Source organism: Stegodyphus dumicola, chromosome 9 (assembly GCF_044657685.1).
Source record: "Stegodyphus dumicola isolate Sdum_Otavi_A_Nest chromosome 9, ASM4465768v1".
Classification (NCBI taxonomy): Eukaryota; Metazoa; Arthropoda; class Arachnida; order Araneae; family Eresidae; genus Stegodyphus; species Stegodyphus dumicola.
The window spans coordinates 173,435,130-173,458,825 of NC_140776.1; the positions used below are offsets into that span (position 1 = coordinate 173,435,130).

Here is a 23,696-nt window from a genome sequence, read left to right on the forward strand (position 1 = left end):
TCCCTAAATTCTGCTGCCTAGTGCAGCCATACAAGCTCTGGCACTGGTTCTGGTTTTATGTGGATAACAAATCAGTTATTCTTAATTCAAATAGCACTAAATGTAATATTTTGGCCTATGAGTGTCATTAAGTAAATCTACTTTTAGCATATGGAAAGAAATTTTTGTTAAATTTTTCCTCATCAATACTTCTTACACCATTTAACTTAAATTTGTACTAATCGTCAAGTATAATGTCAATGTAAAAGGTTGCCATACTCTTTGTTATTCAATTACTAACATAAAATATTGTTTAGGCATCGCTCAAGTTGAGTCATTACTCAAGTTGTCGTGTTGATAAATGTGATGATGAAAGCAAAATGTAATAAATAATTAATTTGCCAAGTTAGCATCAGGGATATAAAATATAAGTAGGTGTAAAATTAACGATGTATCTATGTAGAATGTTTCGGTTTGAGATGTACACCAAGTAGATATGGATTGGAGCGAAATTCTCGATCATACAAATTTATGCTAAAATGATTGTTTCTTCAATAACGAGGCATTTTATTTAGTGCCGAAGTGAAATCATGAATCGGGACTTTCCACGTGTTTTATTATACGTGGAAGGGGATGTAATCAAATGCACATGCATAAAGACAAAAAATTTTTTAAAAAGTTGGTGGTGGCATTCAGATCCAGATTTTAGATCATTCCAGCTATTGGATATCTAGATCTCGGACTTTATACTGTACAAAGTAACATTCTAAAAACTTATACATCTATTTCTAATCATTTTAATTACTTTATTTATCTGAAATACGGTAAATATATGCATAATAATACAACATACCTCTTGATTAAATTTTTGAAATATCTGATAGTCCGGCATATTTAAAGTTCCTGAAAAAAAAAATTTTGAATATGAAAAAATAAAATATTTTTTGATAAAGAAGAGATTATTATCTGTTTTAAATGCATAAAATCTTTTTTTAAAATGCAATTTTAATTTCATGTTGCAAAATTTAATTCGCACAATTTTTTTATATATGCATTTTTAGTTATTAACATTAGTCAGTAATTTTCATTTTTTGTCATGAATTTATGTTAATGATTTCCAAATTGTGGACAGTGAGACAATTTTTGATAGATCGGGAAAAGTTGTGAATTCTTTTCTTTATAAAATTTTATACTTACTTAAAATTATTAGTTGTTAATAATTATGCATATTTATTTAATATCAGCACATTATTTTCTAGACCTCTTTCTATTTTCTTACTTGATAGACATAAGATGCAATAGGTCACTGCTACAAGATTATGAGTCACAAGTTAGGAAGTTTAGGAAACACGAAGCCAGATAAGTATTAAATAATATCTAATGTATTGCACATACTGCAGTACTCAAACTCAGAAAAACTGCAGTACTCAGCCACTTCTCTTATTAAAAATGAATACAAATTATATAATCTCTAAATATCACAGCCTACACTGAAATATTTTCTAGCTACGGCTGTACATACAAGCACACAAAAAGTATTAGTTACTAAAGAAGTGAGGCAACCTAAAGAGTTTTAGATTTAGCAACAGATTATAGAGGGGAAAAGATTTAAAACTGCAATATTCAAAATATTTCACATTTTTCATTGTGTCAATTGATAATATTGTAAATATATAACTTTTAATTTTTTTTTTTTTTTTATCTAAGACTTTGGGATGCCACAAAACTAATTATAATCTATTTCAGCACTTGCATATCATCCCATCAACCATGAAAGTAGGCAAATATCCTGCAAAAGTTGACACTTTCTTGTAGCAATTAATGCACTTTTTTTTTTTTTAATAGTAGGATCCTACAACTTTGAAAGTAATTTACAGCTTGTTCTGTAGATGACATATTTCCTTCACAAATTTTAATTTGTTTCTCCAAAATACATGAAGAAGATAAAGCATTAATTTATATCCTTGTTCATAATGACAAAGGCTGGCTTACTGAGAATCAATTGAGGTTATGTCAAACAAAAGCACAGATGTTATGCATTATTAGGCCATGCTTATCCATTAACTGGCACTAAATTGCACTGCTTGGTGATATTTTCACAATCAATGGGATAATACATAAGTTCTTCATTTTTTGTTTTTATATATAAAATACAATTCATTTAAATTGGTAATTGATATCAAACTGATTGGTAGTAAATAACTCTGTAGTTGACGTAAGCTGAAGAATAAGATGAATAAGAAGCCTTCCTACCTCTTTCTTTTATATTATGCAATCTAAAAGACATTTTACTTTTTATAAATAAGAAATAAGGTAAATTAGAAAACTGGGTTAATCTTTGAATTATGGTAACTTGGTGGTTTTTTGGCGAAAATTTGGCAACCAACCCTGCTACAACAACCTGCTAGTTTTGTTTTGGACGCAATTTTGTTTTCACGAAGTAAAGGCATGTTTTTTTTTTTTTTTTTTTTACTCAACATTTTTTCCAACAATCTGCTAGCCGAATTACGCTTATACAAGAACTTTTATGGAACAGAAATGCTTAATCATGACGAAGATTATGTGCGAAATTGAGAGAAAGTGCAGAATCGCAAACTGCTTGCTGCATTTTCAAGAATTGCACATACACGGTATCATCCATGCACACGTCGACCTATTTTCACTTAAAAAAACATCCCAGAATTGCACAAAAATGGCATTGCGCACGCCTTGACTTTATCCATGTACACTGCTAAGTCCTAGCTAGTAACTTTTATCGCCTTACCAAAATGTCACCAAACTACCAGTTACCGTAATGTAAAGATCAACCACAGATTCTTTTCAATAAAAATGCAGCTATTATCGTTTATGATAACGTACATGCTATTTTTAACCAACTGTAGTTTCAGTTTTATTACATAACATGATTTCACAATAAATTCACTTAATGTATCTCAGCAAGTTGAGATATACCAGCATATATGTATGAGAGAGAGATGCCAACTTTAACCAAAAAATACAGTAAAATCCTAGGAGAGCCCACACTTTTGGCCACAAACTGGGAACGTGCAGAATCGCATGTTTTTCAAAATCGTCAACTTAAAAATAACAAGCCAAAGAATTGCACAAATTTGTATCCATGTACACATCAACCCATTTTCACTTAAAAAAAAAAAAAAAAAAAAAAAAAAAAAAAAAAAAATCAGAGAATTGCACAAACTTGGCATTGTTGTTCCTTGACTTTGTTCATGTACACATCCAGCCAAGGGTGTGGGCTCTGCTAGGATCCAAACAAAAATACTATGATCCAACCATGTTTATAACAAAAAAATGGTTGGATCCTAACACAGCCCACACCCTTGACGTGCCCACTTATATGGCGCTTATCGATGTGTACATGGATAAAATCAACGGAGTGTGCAATGTCAAGTTTGTGCAATTCTGGGATGTTTTTTTAAGTGAAAATAGGTCGATCTGTACATTGATAACGAGTTTGTGCAATTTTTTGACTTGTTATTTCCAAGTTGGCGATTTTGAGAAACACGTGAAGCAGTGGGTGATTCCGCACTTTCCCAGTTTGTCGCCAAGAATGTGGGCTCTCCTAGCATTTTACCCAAAACATTTGCACCCATTTATCAAAAATAATTTAACTAATACAAAATTGCATATTATCCTTTCGCAGCCAATTGCACAATGACCGATAGTATGTTAGATATTTTAATTTAAAGAATTTTCGGTACTTACGTATTAACGCAACCAGGCCAAAATTCGCATAAATCGCCAAATTTGGCGACCCTACTTACGGCAACCCTACACGTTTAGACGAAAGATTATTTGTAAAAAGAAAAAATAACACTGGGCGTGTACTACCACAGCAATGGGTTTTCTGCGGAATTTGCGGAGAAAAGAAAGAGACTTTTTTGGTTACTGTACCTAACAGAAGCGCTGTTACCCTCATGGAAAAAATTTGCAAAAATATCAAGGAAGGAAGCATCATTTATTCGGATTGCTGGAAAGGATACAATACAAGTGAGTTCGAAAATGCTGGATTTCTGCATGCAACTGTTAATCACAAATAAAACTTTGTGGATCCCAACACGGGCATTCACACACAACACGTAGAGCGCATGTGGGGCTCAGCCAAATGGCGCAACAAAAAACAGAGAGGAACAGCCCTTCATCACCTTGACTCATACCTTATCGAATTTATATGGTGCCAAGCTCAAGCTGTTAATGGCGAAGACGGTTTTTAATCAGTGCTAAAAGCAATAGCCAAAAGATTTCCGCCGAAAAAATAATTCTGCAACTTATTCAAATTCGAAACCGGAAGGGTTTAATTGCTATTTTATATTTTAAAACAAAAAATTATATAAAAAACTGTATTAAAAATTATCTGTAATTAATAAATGTACATTTTCTTTCTATTCATACTTTTTTACTCAAACTTACAAATCGCGCCAACCTGGTTGCGATAATACGTAAGTACCGAATTTTCAAATAATACTTTTTATACTATAGCATTTGTTACACAAATATACTCATGCAGTATTGTTGATTTGACAGTTTCCAAAGCTTAAACGAAACTACATGTGATAAAATAGTTTAAAGTATTATTCGCCTGTTTCCGGAAATTTTTGGTACATCAGTTTTATATACATAATTTCACACCTCATATACTTACGTTTAAATGGCAATCACAACAAAAATTACAACCCTGAACAATAAACACAAACAAATCATTTAACCGAAACCTCCTACAAGAATATTGTTGCCAAAACTCGACCTAATACTCTGAATAAAAATAATTCCCCCCCCCTTTTTAATTATCTTTTAAAATTAAATTTTCATGCCTGTTTTAGACATTTATAAAAATTTTTTCTTGAAGAAAATAAAAAATTTTGGGTTGAATAAGAGAGTGGAACTTAATACCATAATTTGACATATATATGCGAAAAATTAGGGAAATTGTTTACAAGTTTCGAGTAGCTATCTGGCAGCTTCTTTTGATTATTATTGTTTTAATATTTGTTTGTTTTTTTCAAGGAGGTTAGAGTACAAAGTCAGTACGGGAAGTAGACCAATTTGAACTTCCTCCTTCCTTCTTTTTTACGGGAGTTAATTTAGAAAGTGCTAGATTATTTTCTGAAAGCGTTCGTATTTTATAAAATGGCAAAGTGTCCAGTCCTTATAGAATTTTTTTATGATATAATATCACCTTATTCTTTTCTTGCTTTTGAGGTGAGGTAGTTTTATAAAAATATATATTTTTATTATCGAAATATAAGTAAGTTTTCCCTCATTCTTTTTTGAGGTTTTATTATCTTAAATGCGGAATTAAATTTCTCTCTTTTACTTTTTTAATTTACAGGTTCTACATCGTTACAAACCAATATGGAATATAAATTTGAAACTGAAACCTGTACTTTTAGGTGGAATAATGAAAAGTTCGGGTAACTGTATTTTCTTATATTTCTGTTACATGTATTTAGCTATTTAGGATTTAAATTAGTTGTATGAAATGATGTGACCACTCTTCGAGAAATGAAAGCAGTCAACATTATGCTATTATCTGTTTTGTGGATAATTAGTTAACATAGATATTTATACTTTCTTTTGGTTAAAACAAAAGTATGTTGAAGTTTGATTAATTTATTTTCACTTCTACTATGCAGAAGCAGAACATATTTCTATAATAATTCTGATTTCCTTTCTAGGTAATTCGCCACCTGCTGTGGTTCCAAATAAAGGTGCTTATATGGCACGAGATTTGAAAAGACTTCAAAAGTATTTTGAAGTTCCATTATCTCTCCCACATGTAAGTTCAAAGAAATTACTAGTACTGATGAAATGCATTTTTTATTCCTTAATATTTAATGTTAATAAGTTTTTTTGTAATGTTTTTGATAGTTTTATATAAAGTACTATTTCATCTTGATTACTAGTGTATTCATGTGCTTGTTTTTAGGATGAATTTTTTATATCATTACCTTTTTGAATACAATTCCATTATAGGGACCGTAAAAAAATCACCAAACTATTGTTGATGCCAAAAATAATTATGGTAACCCTAAGCTGAAGGAAGGAAAGGAAGCATAATAGTAAATAATTATCTAAGATTACTATTTTAATTCAGATGAAAGGTTGATTTCATATAATGCATTATGTATTATTATAATTTATAAGAAAAAGGATAAATGAAAGAAAGCATGATAGTAATTAGTTGTCTAAGATTATTAGTTTAGTTTGATGAAAGTTAATTTCACATAATACATTTCTTTTTATTATTTTAATTTAAAAAAATGGCTAAGCATAAGTCAAGCGGAAGAAGTAAATTTTTTTGTCTTCCATTACTGAAGAGGAGATTTCAGTTTTTTTTTTTTTTTTTTTTTTTTTTTTTTTGTGCAAGTGAATGTACAGACAAATAAGAAACAAAATGCTTTGAGCAGTGCCCCGATATTGTTTATTACACCATTTAGCACTGCCCCACAGCCACTGTATAGTTTGTGTATGACACCCACTTTCAGGGTCTACAGAATAGTAGTTGTGGTTGACAGTAAAATGTTTAAAGCTCTTTCGGAAAGTCTTCCATCTATTTAATAATTTTGCCACATCCATTGATTTTTAACTTAGGCCATGCACAAGGTGTGTGCTGCAGCACACACCTCGCGCATGTAACTGTTCCAGTCTACAGTTGTATTGTGGTTCATATTCAACTGGAATTCACAAAATTCAATAGATGTCATCTCCTGACACCAAAAAATAGATGAACCCAATGACTGTAAGGAAGAAGATTTTCGGATCTTTTGAACCAAGTTTGACTTCTTAATACTTTCTTGTCATTACAGTTTCTACGGTACTATTCGGTTTCGAGGGTCGTAAAAAAATTGCAGCAAAAATGTATGTGCCAAATCTAGCAAACACGCTTATTTAACAGCATGCCAAATCCAGCATACGCGTTGATTTCAGATTGCGTAAGTTTATATAGTTCTATATTTCTTAAGACGCCATTGAAATACTAGTTTAATTTTTAAATCCTTTTTTTGAATTTAAATCCTTTTTTGATATCCTATGGATTTAACAATTTGATAATTGTCCATGACGAAAAGTCGGCAATAGAATCTTGGGTAAAGTGCAGAATCACCCACTGCTTGGCGCATTTTTAAGAATTGCACATACTCGGTATCCATGTGCACATAGATCTATTTTCACTTTTAAAAAAAATCCTAGAATTTCACAAAAATGGCATTGCGCACACCCTTGATTTTATCTATGTACACATCGACCTATTTTCACTTAAAAAGTAAAAGAAAATTGACAAAAATCCAATTGTTTTTACCCTCGTAAAAAGCGGTAAACAAATAAGTGAGTGCTTCTGCACTTTACCGAGAATATTTTCAAAGAAAAGGCATCATTCATTATAGAAAATTACGTTCAAACAACCAACGAGATGACATTATGCTTTAGCGATAAGTCGATAGCGAAATAGCGATGCAGGCATCCATTCAGTTATGTTCAGCAAGAAATTATAATAATGATTTGAAATAGTTATTTACTGTTATGCTTCCATTCAGTCATGTTTAGCCTTTTTCATATATATTATAATAATAAAAAAAGTATTATATGAAGTTAACCTTTCATCTAAATTAAAACATCAATCTTAAATAGTTATTTACTATTATACTTCCTTTCTTGCCACAATTATTTTTGGCAGCATTGGCATCAACAATAGTTTGGCAATTTTTTACGGCCCTCGAAACCGAATAGTACCGTTTCTTTCCTGCACTGCCATTTCTCTACCGACTTTATGCTGAAGCATAATTTCATCTTGTGGTTATTCGAACATAATTTTCTATCATGAATGATGCCTTTTCTTTTAAAAATTTGTATTGCAATCTTTTTGTTATTGTGTAATACCCAAATTGTTAGGTCATAGCATTATCAAGAGCTAAAAAATTAAACCGGTATTTTAATGTCAATTTATTATCAGTAATGACATTTCTAATAAAAACACACAAAATATATCAGACAAAATATACTTATAATGTAATTAACTAAACTCAGTAGCACAACAGTCCTTATCGAGCCATGGCCTGCAGTGCCGTGATGCCTTTTCTTGACTGTGCCCTTCCCCAGGGTGCGTGAAGATATACGCAAGTGGCCAGATTGTTGCACCTGGTGTTTAGTCCCCGTGAGAACTTGGTACTTGTTTTATTGACCCACTCAAGGGATGAAAGGCTGAGTCATCCTTGCCTAGCCCGGGGATTGAATCCAGGACCTGTGGTGCTGCTGCATAATGCATTGGTCATGGGGCATTCTTGTAATGTAAACCACTTAAATTTGGCAAAATAAAGCACGTCCTATTTGTTTAGTCACTGTGATGATAAAATTTTAATTGCATAAAAAGATAGAGCACATGTATTGCAGTTCTGTAAGATAATTACTGCTCTGTATGATATTGTTTATTTTGTAATGTCATTTCAGTAAGTCTCGTTACACTTACAATTTGTTTGAAAGTTGTAGTGACATTTACACTAACAGTAATCATTTAATTAGTTTAATCGCCATGGGAAAAGCTGTGAGAAGATTACATGTTATTGAGTTTTTTCTTTTTTAAAAAATATGCTTATAGTTTTTTTTTTTTTTTTTTTTTTTTTTTTTTTAACTGACAATTGAGGAAGATGTTATCAGGTTATCTGGAAAATAATGCTGGTATTTGCAGTTGTTTATCTTTCCTGTACATTTTTAGCAATAAAAATATTTTTAATTACATTGGTTTATGCATCATTTTGAAGCTCTATTTTCTCTCTACATTTTTATAACAATCATTTTGTTCTAAAATTATTAAAAAAAAATATTTACTAGGTGTTTTTTTTAAGATGCCAAAATAGGATTTTTGGCTAATTTACTTTCATGAGTACAAGCTAGGCCGCAGTGCAGCATAAAAGGCTCGAAATGTCAATGAAGTATGGGTCAAGAAAAGTGTTAATGAATCAATCTACAGTTCAATGTTGGCACCAAAAGTTTGGCCATGGAGAATTTGATCTGGAAGATCAAAAGGGTGGTGGATGCTTTTCAACTGTTGATGATGACAATTTGAAGACTTCAGTTGAAGCAAACCTGTGCACAGCTGTTCGAGAGCTTGGCGTAAGCAAAACAACGATTTCTGATCACTTGAATCGTATGGGAAAGTAAAAGAAACTCAATAAGTGGGTGGCACACGAATTGAGCGAAAATAAAAAAAATCACTGTTTTGAAGTATCTGCTCTTCTTCTTTGCAACATAAATGACTCTTTTCTTGATTGAATTGTTATGTGTGATGGAAAATGGATTTTCTATAACAACCAGGGACGTTCAGCTCAGTGGTTGGACCGTGGTCAGACACCACAACACTTTACAAAGCCAAATTTGCACCAAAAGAAAATTATGGTGACTGTTTGGTGGTCTGCAGCCAGTCTCATCCACCACAGCTTCGTAAATCTGTGCGAAATGATTAGGGCAGAAAAGTACTGTCAACAAATTGACGAAATGCACCAAACATTGCAACGCATGTGCATTGGTCAACAGAAAGAGGGCAGTTCTCCACGACAATGCTCGGCCACACGTCACGCAACCAACCCTACAGAAATTGAACGATTTGGGATACGAGACTCTCCCTCATCCCCCATATTCGCCTGACATCTTGCCGACCAATTACCACTTTTTCAGACATCTGGGTAATGTTCTTGTGAAGAAATGCTTCAGAAACCAAGACTAGGCCAAAAATGCCTTTAATAACTTTATCATGTTTAGAACTCCAGAATTTTATTCTACTGGCATAAATAAACTTATATTTCATTGACAAAAATGTATTCATTCGGCTGGTGCTTATTTTGATTAATAAAATTGTTCTTAAGTTATGATTCTTTAAAGCTATAGGTTAAAAACCTGCATTATTTTCCGGACAACCCAATACATCTGTCTTTTGAGAAAGATGCATTTACCATGCATTCGAATATGGGCATGAAATTAAACTATATATAAATGAAGATACAACGGAAGAAGTTACGAGCAAAAGAAAGGTATACATTCCGACAACTGGTTCACTGGCTTTAGAATATTGTTTGTAATTGTACTATTTACTGATTTATTCATTGTTGGGCAGAGGTAAAGAAACTGACATCGATTAAGTAGTTTGGGAAGTAACTCAAAAAAAAAAAAAAAAAAAAAACATGACTGAAGAAGATAAAAGTTGTGAGTAGACCACTTTTTAATATATTTATTTTTAATGTTAACAATTTTTGATTTACCGCTGACTGAGGAAGATGTTAACATGATTTTACCCAAGAAAAAGGGTAAAATTCAGATGAATTTATTTCAGATGAACTTGTTGATAATCTTTGCACCATTATAATAGAGGAACATGAAAATTAGAAAGTACTAAAAAATCGAATATCTTAAGATTTCCTGAACAGCAACATACTGGCAATGACCTGGATGATAAAAATATTTTATTTCAAGCAAATATGCTTCTTTTAAACATATTTGCTTGAGTTTTACGCTCTAGGTTGGCAACAAATTTCTCGCCATCCACGGCACCTTATTACTATCAAAATTTTTTGTCTACATTTTGAACTTTAAGCCTAAAATGTGTGCAAAAACCACATTTTTAACACACAATTTACGCCAAACATCTGAAACAAAAAATTTAGATAGCAAAAATGTAAAGTTTCTAACCAAAAATATTTGATAAGAATCTATGTACACCTTGATCTGTTTTAACTTTAAAAAAACATCAGAGAATTGCACAATCTATGCAGTGAAGGAATCTGGGAATTACATACATCTCTCTCTAAATAAACTAATGTAACTGCAATAAATTTCAAACAATACCAGGTACACAGCATTCTGTTTTAACTTAAAAAAACACAGTGAATTGCACACCCTCAGCATTGCGCACAAATCAACAAAATAAATTAAAATAAATTACAAACAATTCAATAACAACAGAAATTTATAGCGAAAAACAATAAACATAACATTCTACAAAATAAGAACAACAATAAAATGCACTTACAATTGTGAATGCTTCTTCAAACAGCAGAAATATCAATTTCAAGCATCTGGAAAACAAAAAGTAACCCGCAACCATTTGCTTGCAAAAACCCACACAAGTCCATTAGAAACGCCATTCTTCATACGAGTTCTCATATCAGCTCCACATTTCGTTATTTCATTTCGGCAAACTCTACTACAGAAGTCCTGACTCTCACAGAAATTCCAAAAATATACTTCGATCTGCATAAACACACCTGTGAACAAAAGACTCGTTAAAAACTCCAACATCATATATTTTAATACTAAATTTACTGTGCACACAATGCAAAATAAGCGACTGAAATTTTACCACCATATCTTTCATTGCAACATAAGCCATTTACAAACATTCAACAAACCAACCAATCACTCAGCAAATAAAACCACTACAGCAATATAATTTTCAACATCAAAAGGGTTGCCATACAAACAGCATCATGCCAAAAACCATCTGAACACACAGTCGTGCCAAAAACTATTGGAGAATGCATATCGCCACATTTGGCGACTTGAGGTCATATACAAGAGTAGTACTAGTACCAAACTTCCTGTTCTCTTGGGAATGAACTCCAGTATCTGCCATGGGTCTGGTGAAAGTGATCAATAAAAGATTCATTAAGGATATTCCCCTTTGGTGGTGTATCCATTATTCATCTGGTAATAGTAAAGAAAGTGCTGCTTTTTTCTTTGAAATGCCGAGAGAATAAGATGCGTTCCAGCATCGAGAAAGCTGTTGTCTTTTCCATGCAGTAATGTTACTTTTGTAAATTAACTAAGAAAGCCTATGTTAGGTTTGTAAATAAAATGCCACTTTCGTCTGTGAAATGAAATGAGAGTAAGATGCGTTCAGGCGTAGAAAAAACTGTTGCCTTTTGATAATGCTGTAATTTTACTTTTTTAAATTAACCAAGAAAGTCTATGTTAAGTTTTTAAATAAATCTAAAAAGATAATCTGTCTAGCTATTTTCATCCTGGTAGTTCGGTCATGTTACACTGCACATGTGTTCAGGTGTGTATTCAAAATTTGATGCAAAGAATCTGTGGATGCTGTTTTTCCACTATGTGAGGAAAATACATACATATATACACTTTCTTCATTATTTTATGAGAGAGATACTTAATATCATATCCCAAAAACTTAAATCTGTGATGAAAAACTATTATATAAAACACATTTTGTACTTTGAGGCAAAACATTATAATTATCCTCACATTTTTCAACGAACTCGTCTGGATGACATGAAGGGCACGTGATTAAGTGGCAATGGTATTTAACTGCTGTTGGATAAAATAGGGAATCATTCTTACACTTTTGTGAGTGATGGGAAGGGCTGCTGATCTAAGCAAATTTGATAGAGAGCAGATTGTAATGGCCTGAAGACTCAGAACGAGTATCTCCAAAACTGCTGACCTGGTAGGTTGTTCGTGATCTGTGATTGTTAGTATTTGTGCAAAGTGGATAAATGAAGGTGAAGCCAGCAGTAGACACTAAACAGCCAATATAAAATCAAAGCCAATGTGACATTCTCTTGAAATATTTTTTCCAATTAATTGCTATATTAAGATTAAATCCTATGTAATTTTAATAAACTATTATGATTATCAAATCAAAATGGCAAATAAGCTTACGAAAACTTATTTTCAGTGTATAAAATAATCCTTCCTTTTGAAGTTTTCGTGAAAATATTCCTCAGGTTAAAAATCTTTAAGCTGTGCTAAAATTCAGAATCATATTATCTCTTAATTTCTTTAAAATATGCATAATATGGAAGGGTGAAGGGTAGTCATTGTTTTATTAATTTATTGAAGCCAATACAGTACAAAGTCGTAATCCGGACGTCCATTATCTGGAATGATCTATAAGCCGGACCTCAAAGCTATAAGCCGGACCTCAAAGCCACGAACTGCACATTTAATGTATAACAGATGGTATAAGCTAGGCAAAAATTATCTTTACCGATTCTAAGGCATTTCAGTTAATATTGCAGATTGCGCTGTTCCTTAATCTTTTCTTATTTTTTGCAGACTGTTAGAGCAATTTATAAAAATTAAGCTTGAACTTTCGAAGCCGCGATGATGATAGCCGCGAATTTGGAGGTTATCGGCCATCGCAAACTAAAGGTGAAATTTTCCAGTCATTGGATTTTGTAAAGAAATGTGGAGAAGCGGTAATAAATGAAGATGCTATAGCAGAAGTTTTCCATTGCAACAGCAATGCCCCAATCATCAATCAATCAATAGACATCAAAATCTGTAGTATGGTTGTAGATCCAGAAAATAGTGCTTCCGACAGTGAAGAAAATGACAGAGAGGTTATTGAAAACGAAAAAATTTTGATTGACAAGTTAGTCGGTATTCTCGACACAGCAGTTACAGTACTTGAACAGTGGACTTTGTAACTGAACAAGAAATAATGTCTGTTTATAGAATTAAAGAGAAAGTATTAGCACAAAAAAAGGAAGCAACTTAAACTACTTACATTGAAAGCAATGTTTAATAAAGTAAACAAATAAATATTAAGCTTTTTTTTTTTTGTAAATTTTGATACCTTTTAAATCATAATTGCTGTTTATTTCATAAATTACGGTTTCATTTTTTTTTCTTGTATAATTTCTGCATGTCATCTTACCAGATTTAAATTGATGATCTGTAATCCTGAAAAACTTCTAATCCGGAATCACTGAAGTCCCTACGAGTCCGGATTGCGGACTTTGTACTGTATATGTTATTCATCTGTATCTTAAGATGGCCAACTTGTTTGTTACCGGAATTTTTTCTCAAAATTTCTTACTAACTACCTATCATATTCACCCTTGGATTATAAATGTTGTGGAAATAGATAAGAATTATGAAATGATAAATCATATTCATTATCAAATTGCACCACTGTTTTGTGAGGATAAACTCTGTTAGAATATGTATATCATTATAGAATTGTAGATTTTATTAACATGTATATAAAGATAAGTTAAAATGATATAAGAGACATTTATAAATGGTCAAAAACCTGCTACAGTATTTATCCAATTATAAGTGTGGCCTTGCATATATCTTGAAAAATATATATTTGAAATATGCATATTAAATAACTGAAAAAAATATTAATCTCGCTAATTTTTTCATTAAGTAAATGAAAAAATGGTATATGCTGTTAAAAAAGTAAATTTGCAGTACATATATCAATATTTTAAAAATATATCAAAAAGCTAAAACTTTATCAAAGAGTATGAATGAAATGCCTATAAGCATATGTGGAAGATTTCTGCACCACCAGACAGTTGTTCATATTTTAGCAAAGAAAAAATAATAAATTGCTGGTGCATTGTGATGTATACAAATTATGGATGGGTGGAATTAATTTGGTGGCTGTATGTAATCTGTATAAATTTGGGATAAAACCATGCTTTGTTGTTTTATGTAAGTGTTTGATTCCTAAAATATTTAGTGCTAGAAAATTATGCTTTTATTGTAATGGTTTTTGAAGCTCGCACATTTTTAATTTGGGAAGTGAAATGCTTAATTTTTTGGGTTTATTGATTATTGTACCCTTGATTAGATTTCTTGGTCTTGTGTATTTTATTTCTAGTAAAATCAGGTTTGTATAATCAAAATTTTTCAGTTTTTCTTCAGATTTGTAATTTTTTACTAAACTGCATATCTTTTCATAATATTTTAAGATGCTTGTTTTAATACTTTAATAAAGAAATACTGTAGAATTAGATTATTCTTTGATTTACTGTGTAATACTGATTTTCTTTACTGGTAGAAAATATGATTTTTCTAGTATAATTTTATGAAACATTAAAAATACCTTTTAATTGTTTAATAGAAATGTAATAAAAAATTTATATTAAATCATTATGCTGCATGAGAAACATAACCATAGTAAACAATGTGATAAAATATTTTCATATTACCATACTTTTGACAAAAATCTGAAAAGTATTCATTATTTTAATAGAGCTTTCGAGGAAAATGTAAGAAAGAAAACTTCACATATAAATGTATAGAAATCAAAACAAGAGGTAAAATAAGAAAGAAATATTGAATATCTGAGAGCATGCAATTTTTATTTTTGTAGAAATTTCACTTGTATGTTGTATGCCAGTGGTCTCAAACTGGCGGCTTCCAAAACAGTGTTTTGTATATATACAAATTATAATGAAGATAATTTCCAGAAATTTCTTTTCAAGGTTTCAAACTTCAGAATCAAAGCACCATCAATTTTTAGGTGGTAGTAAGAAATAAAGAAGTTTATAATTATTTACATAAAGTTTAAATGTAAAGTGTGATCCAACTTATCAGCAAGAAGACTTGAATTCTACCAAGTATTGTATTACATGAAAAACAGCAAAGTAAAAATCTAAGATACTAAGACATTGATCTGAATGTAGAAATTAAAAATTAAGAAAGCAAATTTGCCAAGATTAATCTCCCTTGTTATTATTTACATAAAAACATTTGTCCTTTTATTTATGTGTCAAAGAAAAATTTAGAAATAACTTGCCATTACTTATTTTTAAGTTTTGTTCCATTTGGAAAATTTTCTACATTTTATAATTTGTTGATTGGTTATAATTTGGAAAAGTTTTCATAATTTGAATTAGTTTAAAGTTGGTATTTAATGACTAATTAAACATGTTAGAATAACTTTAAATAAATGTCATTATGAAAATTTAATATTTAGTTGTCATTATATTTGATTTACTAAGTGTGGCCATGAAAAATATCTTGCAGGTATGAAACTTTAGATTTCAATAGAAAGTAAATATAAAATTGATTTTTTTCCTTTCCCAGTATTATTATTATTTTTTATATATGTTTTGATAAAATTTAGTGAGCAAAATTTAAAATTTATTAAAAGTACTTTTTTATTTCTTAATAAAAAAACTCATTTTATGAAAAAAAATGTCTGGCCCATCAGTTATTTTTAGATCATGCAGTCCAGCTTGCATGCAGTTTGAGTTTGAGACCACTGTGTTGTGCATAAAGTTGTATGCCATATGTATATATAGTGTGCATGGTAACATATTTTAACATAATGATAATGATGTGAACTGTGTAAATTTTTAGGTGTACAATCGGAAAATTTTTATTATTTACTACATCTGGGAATGATATTTGGATTTAACCACTTTAGGGAAGTTTGGTTGGTACTAAGATAACTTCACTTGCAATCTGTATACAAGCAACTTTGGTTCTTCCTCTGTTTTGGTAATGTTAATTTTTTTAAGATAATTAGGTACTTGTATATAACCAGTACTCACTGAAAGTTTGCCAAAAGTATTCTCATTCATGCAAGCATTTGAGAATTCTAGAAGCTGTTCCAGATAGAAAGATGCTAATGTGATTTTTAGTTTCTTGTTGATGACTTTTTTTTCTATTTGCTAAGGGAGATAAAGTTATTTCAGCATCTATTAAGACAAATAAAATAAGCAATAAAAGCAAATAATCTAATAAAAATAAGCAATTAAAGCAAGCACATACCACCATTGCATAATTTTTTTGGTAGTCCTTGCCTGTAGAAATTTCTCAAAATAACTTTTGCTTATCTCGCGGTAATTTTTACTGCATTTTTAATCATGTATTTATTAAATTTGTCAAGAAATAGAGAAGGAATATTTCCAGGCATTGTGCTATTTTGCCAAAAAGTACATGAGTATTTCAATTCTCATGTATTGAAATTATGCATAACAGAGGATATGCAATGCAACATTAGCAATAGCAAAATAGCTTTGGAATAAGAACTTGGAACTGTTTTGAAGTCATTTGCCTTCCTATAATAGTTCATATGAAGGCAGAGACAATTATGGAGAACAATTTTGAATGCAATTGCAAAACAGTATATGCCAGGAAGAAGAAGAAGAGTGAGAGAAAGTTAAACTGGCTTTATTGATTTGCTGGCACTGTACTATATTATGTTGCTTAAAGGCATCAGTAGATTGGTTTTGTTGTATTGGCTAATACCCAGGTACTGGTATTTGTTTCAAACTGTGACAGATTTATCTGCTTTAATCAGATATTTTGGTAAAAAAACACTAATGCCAATTTCCTATACTGATGGTAAATAATTTGTGTCACACTTATAATTCAGATTTCTTCAGTCATATTTCCTGATGTTATTCTTACTATCTATCAGTCTATTCACTTTTAATGATGTGTAATCTCATTACATCAGATATAAAGCTTTCAGCAGTACTCTGTGATTCTCTGAAAAAAGCAAGTAACATTTGTTTCTTTAAATTGTAGAGCTTCATTAAAAATAACCATTGGGGAGTACTGGAACTTATTGAATGAGATCGAACATGCTAGAGATTGAGATCATGGTTGCAGCTAGGAGGCAGATATTCATTGGTAAAATATCTGTCACCAACCAAAATTCCCAGTTGTGGTTAATGTATAAATATACTTGAAATTTTATCAAATTGTTTTTTAAGTGTGACTATTTTTTTTAAAAGAATATCTTTTGAATTGAATCTTTCTTCACAACTCTAAGATAGACCAATATTTCTGCTACCTGCTAAAAATGTGCCCTTTTTATTGCTATTTGAATTTTAATTATTTTGATATTTTAAACATTCCCTGTAGAACTTAATGGATTTAATCATGAAGCAAGGATCATTGAATGCACAGAGATTCATAACTGCTGTTGACATCTTAAAACCAGAGTATTTAGAAGGAATTTCAAGAGCATTATGGTTACGTTTATATGACCAAGTATGTGTATATGTTTTATCTCATGGAAGAAATATTTTAAGATTTTAATTGTAAAAAGCATCTGAAATTATATAATCTTTGAAATAAAATAGGCACAAATTTTTATTAATACTTAATTAACATGCATTATCTGTAATACTGCTATGGATTTTGTATTTAGTTAGCTATTTTTAGTAGAATTATAATTTTTTTTTTTTTTTTTTTTTATCCCTGTGCAATGAAACACGTGTCATATTTTAAGAGACAGGCTACACCGGAAAAGTAAAAATACAGGAGCATGTGCATTTAACATTTAATAAATAGATATCTCGTACTATAAATTGAATAAATGTAATTGACTACTATGTTAGCTGTAACCGTAATTCTACTCTTTTGCTTTCCAGAAATCTTGAGATTTTTTGGAAATTACTAGACTCTCTTGTGACTGATTAAAAACTTTAAAAAGCTGAAGAGAAAATTTCAGCTCAGTTGTTTACTTAGCTGCTGTAATTTTGTTGATCGGATTAGCTTTCTTTGCACTATGGATTGCGTTATAATTAGATTTTTAATACTTTAAAGTATAGCCACTGATTATATTGTGTGATATTGTATGAATATCTCTGAGGAAAATTCCAGATTTGTTATATTTCTTGTAATAAAAAATTTTATTAACTTTTTATCGGACTTGTGCAATTAATCTATTACGAACCCATACAACGCAAGAATACTGTGTTCTAAAGGATCTTTACATTGTTCTTCAGAATTTCAAATACTGTATGTAATGTGAAAATAAATAATGGAAGGCAATGAGGTATTTGTTAATTCTAGTAAATTTGGGTTTGTATGATCTGAAAGAAATGAAAGTTTTCTGACAAAATTAATTCTTTCTGGACACACATACTCACACACACACACACACACACAGGGAAAAAAAAAAAAATAACACTATTGCATGACAGGTTAGTTCTGGAAGATTAATTCCATGCATTCTTAAAATTAGAAATTTAAAATAATTAATGCCTTTTTAATTAAAAAAATATAACTACTCATTTTTTTCCCATACAATTTTTTTAAAAGAATAGAAATTAATTTCTCTTTGTTTTCTTCTCTAGCATAAGGATATTACTGAAGAAGAAAGCTTTAAAGAAGTAAGTGTTATTATACAGTGTGTTTTTTAAAAAAATTCAGCTGAGCAGAGCTTGATTTGTTTCTAAATATTACCTATTCTTACAGGCTGCACATTTAATAGAAATGGATCCTGAAATACTAGAAAAATCTCTTCATGCAATGCATGATAACAAGACTAAGCAGAGATTACGAAAATATACAGATGATGCCTTGGAATATAGCGTAAGATTTTAATAATGACTATTTGCTTAAAAAATGGTTTCTGTGTAAAAGTTTACAGTTATTAAAAAACCAGGAAAGACCAAGAATTTTTATTTTTTACCTTTGATCCCTTTTTTAACACTGCAAGATTAAAATAATTCCACTGTGAAAGAAGTTCACACCAAATCTAAAATTTGCATAATGGTTGATGATTATGAGGTATACAAATGATTAACAGTTCACAACACAAGTAATGATTCCTTGAAGCATTGGAAAAGCAAATTGAAATACTGATTTTTCCTTCAAAAATCGCATTTACTTGTTTTTAATCTCGTAGGTCATGTTATGTCTCATATAAGAAAACAGAGCTCATATCAGCGTGTCTTATAATGTAAATTGCAGAAAAATCATAATCTACTAGAACTGTGAATTGTTATCTTGCACAACTGTTGCTTACATTAATCAAGATCTAATGACTGTGATGAGAACTTGGATTTGATGAATCTAGTAAGGCTGTACAGATCAAGGCACAAGATAAAAGCTATCTCTTCAACATCCTTATTAGGAATCATACATCCACATCACGTACCCTGTGTCAGAAAAGTGAGTGCATTGCACACCACCAAATATTCACATATACAGTAGGGTAACAGATTCTTAGCAAGGCAGTGATTGCTTTGGTATCTCTTGATGTAATGATATAGTAATCAGCAAATACAGTGATTATTTAATGATGTGAATGGAGGTATCAGTGGCATGATGTCATTTTCTGACAAATCTCTGTTTTACTAATAACAGGATGGCCATATCTGTTTTTGGAAGCACTGGAGGGAATGCATGTTGGAAGCATGCTTTCATTATCATTATCCTAACCCAGCACTTGGATTGGTGGTATGAAGTTCATTAGTACACTTACCATTCACCTCTAGTCTGCATATCTTGTACTTTGACCAGCTACCATTATATTACGGAGACTAATGCCCATGCTTGTGCAATATCTGGGATTTACCATCCTGCCTTTCAACAGGACAATCAAGACTATGTATTATCTGCACTAACCTGCATTTCCTTAATACACACAATGTTTGCCCTGGCTGGCACATTCTCTGGATTTCTCCCCAGCTGAAAACATTTGGCCAATGTGTGTAGGGAGACTGGCATGATACCACCTCCAACCAGGGCAACAGATGAATTCGAATATAGAATTGAAGCCATAAGGATTGCAAAACTTGTTAACTACCATCCAAAGTCTGTTTGACTGTATCCAGCCTTATAACTGTTGCTATTGCTGACAGTGATACATAATTGGATCATATCGTTTCAGCATGTTTCATACCTCAAAATTACCTGAAATTTTAATTATTTCTCGTCTCCATTATAATGTATTTATAAAATAGATATGATTTTTCTAACGGCTTTTCATCATAATGCAGCAATTTTATATACAATATATTATGCCTTAATTTTAATGGATTTAATTTTTATTTTACCAAGTTAAGAACATTATAAGTACACATTTTAAGTGTAAGACCTTTATATTTTTGTAATTAGTAATGTTTAACTCATGATGAAAAAACAAATTTTCTAAAAATCTATGCTTATGAAAATGTACTTTTAAATATAAATTAAAATTATGCTTTAAAAAGTAAAATTTATTACATATTTTCTAAAAGCATTAGTAGCAGTATGATAAGTTTTGAAATTTAACAGTTTTCTTTTAAATACTGTTTTGATCTGAAGATGATTTTTCTTCTTTTGATATCTCTTTTTTGAAACTAGACTTGATACATATAGGTAATACTCAAAAAATACTGAAATATTATTTGTCGCTTATTCTTTAAAAAAAAAATCTGATGTGTACACCACATGACTTCCTTGTACAGAATATTAAATTATACACATTTTTTCTTCATTTCATTTAAACTTATTAGATTGAATTAAACCTACTTAGTCGACAGCACATAAACCACAATAGAATAAATGCATTCTTTAAAATTCACTTTGTTTACCATAGCGACACTCTAGCGCTAGGTTTACTTACCATAGCGCTAGGTTTACTTAAGAGTATTATATTTTGTTCTTATTATAACTCAGAATGCACAAAATTTATATCATTTAAAGAATTATCTAATCATTGCCACATGTTCTATTCAAATACTATGAAAGCTAGAACTATGTATAAAAGAAATTAAGCAAACAAAACAAAAAAGAAACAGTTTTTCACAGACGATTGAGTATTTCTCATTCAATTAATTCAGTTTTTATTTCGTGACAAGGCAAAAATACATAAAAACTCAAAATATCTGTATTAAAAATTACGAAGTAAATCTTAAACGCTTATTTCCTCGAAAAAATTCCAGAAAGGATTAAGCATGATTTAAATAATAAATGAAGGCGTTATCTTTGTTGTTGCAAAGCTAAGTTTCTCTAGATTGGCAACAAATCCACTACTCAGCTGTTTCAAATGCAAACAAGAGCAATGGCCGCCATAAAAAAAAGGCATAGTGGCACTTAAACAATTTTAAAATTGTTGATAATTTTAAAAATATTGCATGCAGATTTACAAAAGGCATAAAACCCTTAACCAAAAGATAAAAACAACATAATTCAATCATTTTTAAAGCAAAAAATGTACAATTTACAAACATATAAGAGTAAAGAAACTGAGATCACTGAGTCGGGTAACAGAGTGGATATATTTATATACGTTTGGCGCGGCCGATTGAAACCAAAATACGAGGTGCACATCTACGTTATAGTAGTCTTATATACAAAATTTCAACGTTCTGAGGCTACTCATTTTTGAGTTATGCGAGATATGTACGTACGTACATACGCCACGAAAAATTCTCTTCAGAATTCATTTTAAAGCAGTTTTTTAGTTTTTTTTTGGAGGAAAAGAGTCTTTTATTCTGTTCTTATGTACAGATATCATGCAAAAACATGGTTAAATTGCATTCGAAAGCGGTCAAAGTGGATATTTTCGTTGAAATATGCTGCCTGAAGCTTTTTGCGATTACAATACTTCCTTTTTACTTCGTACAAGGAAGTAAAAAGACATACAGTATACTCTTGATTATCTGGGCTAATGCCGGGGAAGCAGGTCATAGATAATTGAAAAAGACTGATAATCCAAATTATTAATTTTTCATGCATATTTTGTGCATTTATTTCTTAATAAATCAGTAATTTTAGTTTGTTTTTCAGAATGTTTATTATTTATTGGATTTTGATGCATATTTTTCAAAATACTATTTTATCATTGTATTTGAGTCTCCTTTGGTGGATAAAGTCCAGTGTAATGATAAAGTGTATAAACTGAACTCTGAAAAGTGAAAATATTGCTAAAAAATAGAATAGAAAAAATAGGTAGAAATTTCAAATTGTTTTAGCATTTCAGTAATATTTCATCTAACTTACTAAATCTTTTTGTAAACATTTATGATTAGTTTGAATTTCAGGTATTGTTCTTTAATGATAGTTGCAATTTTCAGCACTTTCTAATTATCTGCATTCCCACCGAAAATTTGAATTTTTGGACGAATTTGTTGGTAATTTTGGAGAGTATTTGAAAACCCGTTGGCAACTAATTTTTTTTTTTTTGCCAAAGGCAAGAGCCATTAATTAAATTAACAATAAACATCGATAATAAAACAGTTACCTTTCTTGAGAAATTCTTATGTAATTTTTTTGTGTTGTTCTACCCTTGTGCACAGCAGTTTGTTTTTCGCTTAAAGAAACAATTTATCATCTGTACAAAGTCAGCACTGCACACTGGCCAAAACAGACATGTATTGCTTGCATGCCTGGTTTGTTGCATAATCATTTTGATGACATACTGCATTGACTCATGAATCTTTCTTGCGACTTTTCTTTCTCTTCTTCTTTCTTTGAGACTGGGAGTGCAGATAATAAGAAAAATCTAGTTTTCTTTCGAATTTCATTTTAGTTATAATTATCTGTAACTCTGCAGTATCTAATTTTAATTTGATTTAGTAAGTACTTAAATATTTTTTGTTGTTCATCTGCATGAACCTTTTTCGTGTTTTTATTTCTGGTTATCAGAAAAGGAAAATAACAATCTTAAAAAGGAATTCAGATAACATTGACCATTTTTCTAATTTAAGTATTACTCTATTATATGAACCGTCTTTATTTAATATTTTATTTCATAGTATTTTTAAAGGTAAAAATTATTCAATATTTTTAATTTATAAAAATGTTCACTTTAGAATATCAATTTTATTTCTTTTATGCGTGTACATGAAAATTAAAATTTTTGATATAGGCCTTTGGAGCACCAATGATTGTAGCACATGTCAGTGGAACACCAGAAGTATTTTTTGGGTCTGACAGATTTGAATTACTTGCATACACCTTAGGTAATGCTTAAATTTTTAAACTGGAATATAATTTTAAATGATATTTTACCCTATAGATAATAATTTTTATATTTTGTTTCAGGTGAAACATGGATGGGACCTGTACCCAACAAGTTGACATGTAAACTATAATTGTGAATTTATTTGAGAGCAGATGATATATATGTCAGCTACATGAGCTTAATTGTATATGGGAATATATTTGTTTATTGAAATGTAAATAATGTAATGTGTATGAAATATAAATATTCTTTATAA

At 30.6% G+C, this 23,696-nt stretch overlaps 2 protein-coding genes across 2 annotated transcripts in view; one reads left to right on the top strand and one right to left on the bottom strand.

Moving 5' to 3' along the window:
- Window positions 1-4,744, bottom strand: part of LOC118187506 (COMM domain-containing protein 7-like) — a 29,128-nt gene extending 24,384 nt beyond the window's left edge. The window contains exons 1-2 of the mRNA XM_035357743.1: window positions 4,640-4,744; window positions 833-882 (exon numbers count right to left, since the gene is read on the bottom strand). Coding sequence (XP_035213634.1) covers window positions 833-871 — 39 coding nt within the window. The 5' untranslated portion in view covers window positions 872-882; window positions 4,640-4,744. The remainder of the gene's footprint in view (window positions 1-832; window positions 883-4,639) is intronic.
- Window positions 4,745-5,007: 263 nt separating this feature from the next.
- On the top strand, window positions 5,008-23,696 carry LOC118187505 (glutathione S-transferase kappa 1-like). Its single transcript, XM_035357742.2, has 8 exons — window positions 5,008-5,196; window positions 5,327-5,408; window positions 5,673-5,773; window positions 17,620-17,748; window positions 18,840-18,875; window positions 18,961-19,077; window positions 23,345-23,438; window positions 23,521-23,696. The coding sequence occupies exons 1-8, from the start codon at window positions 5,125-5,127 to the stop codon at window positions 23,568-23,570; spliced, it is 681 nt and encodes a 226-aa protein (XP_035213633.1). The 5' UTR covers window positions 5,008-5,124; the 3' UTR covers window positions 23,571-23,696.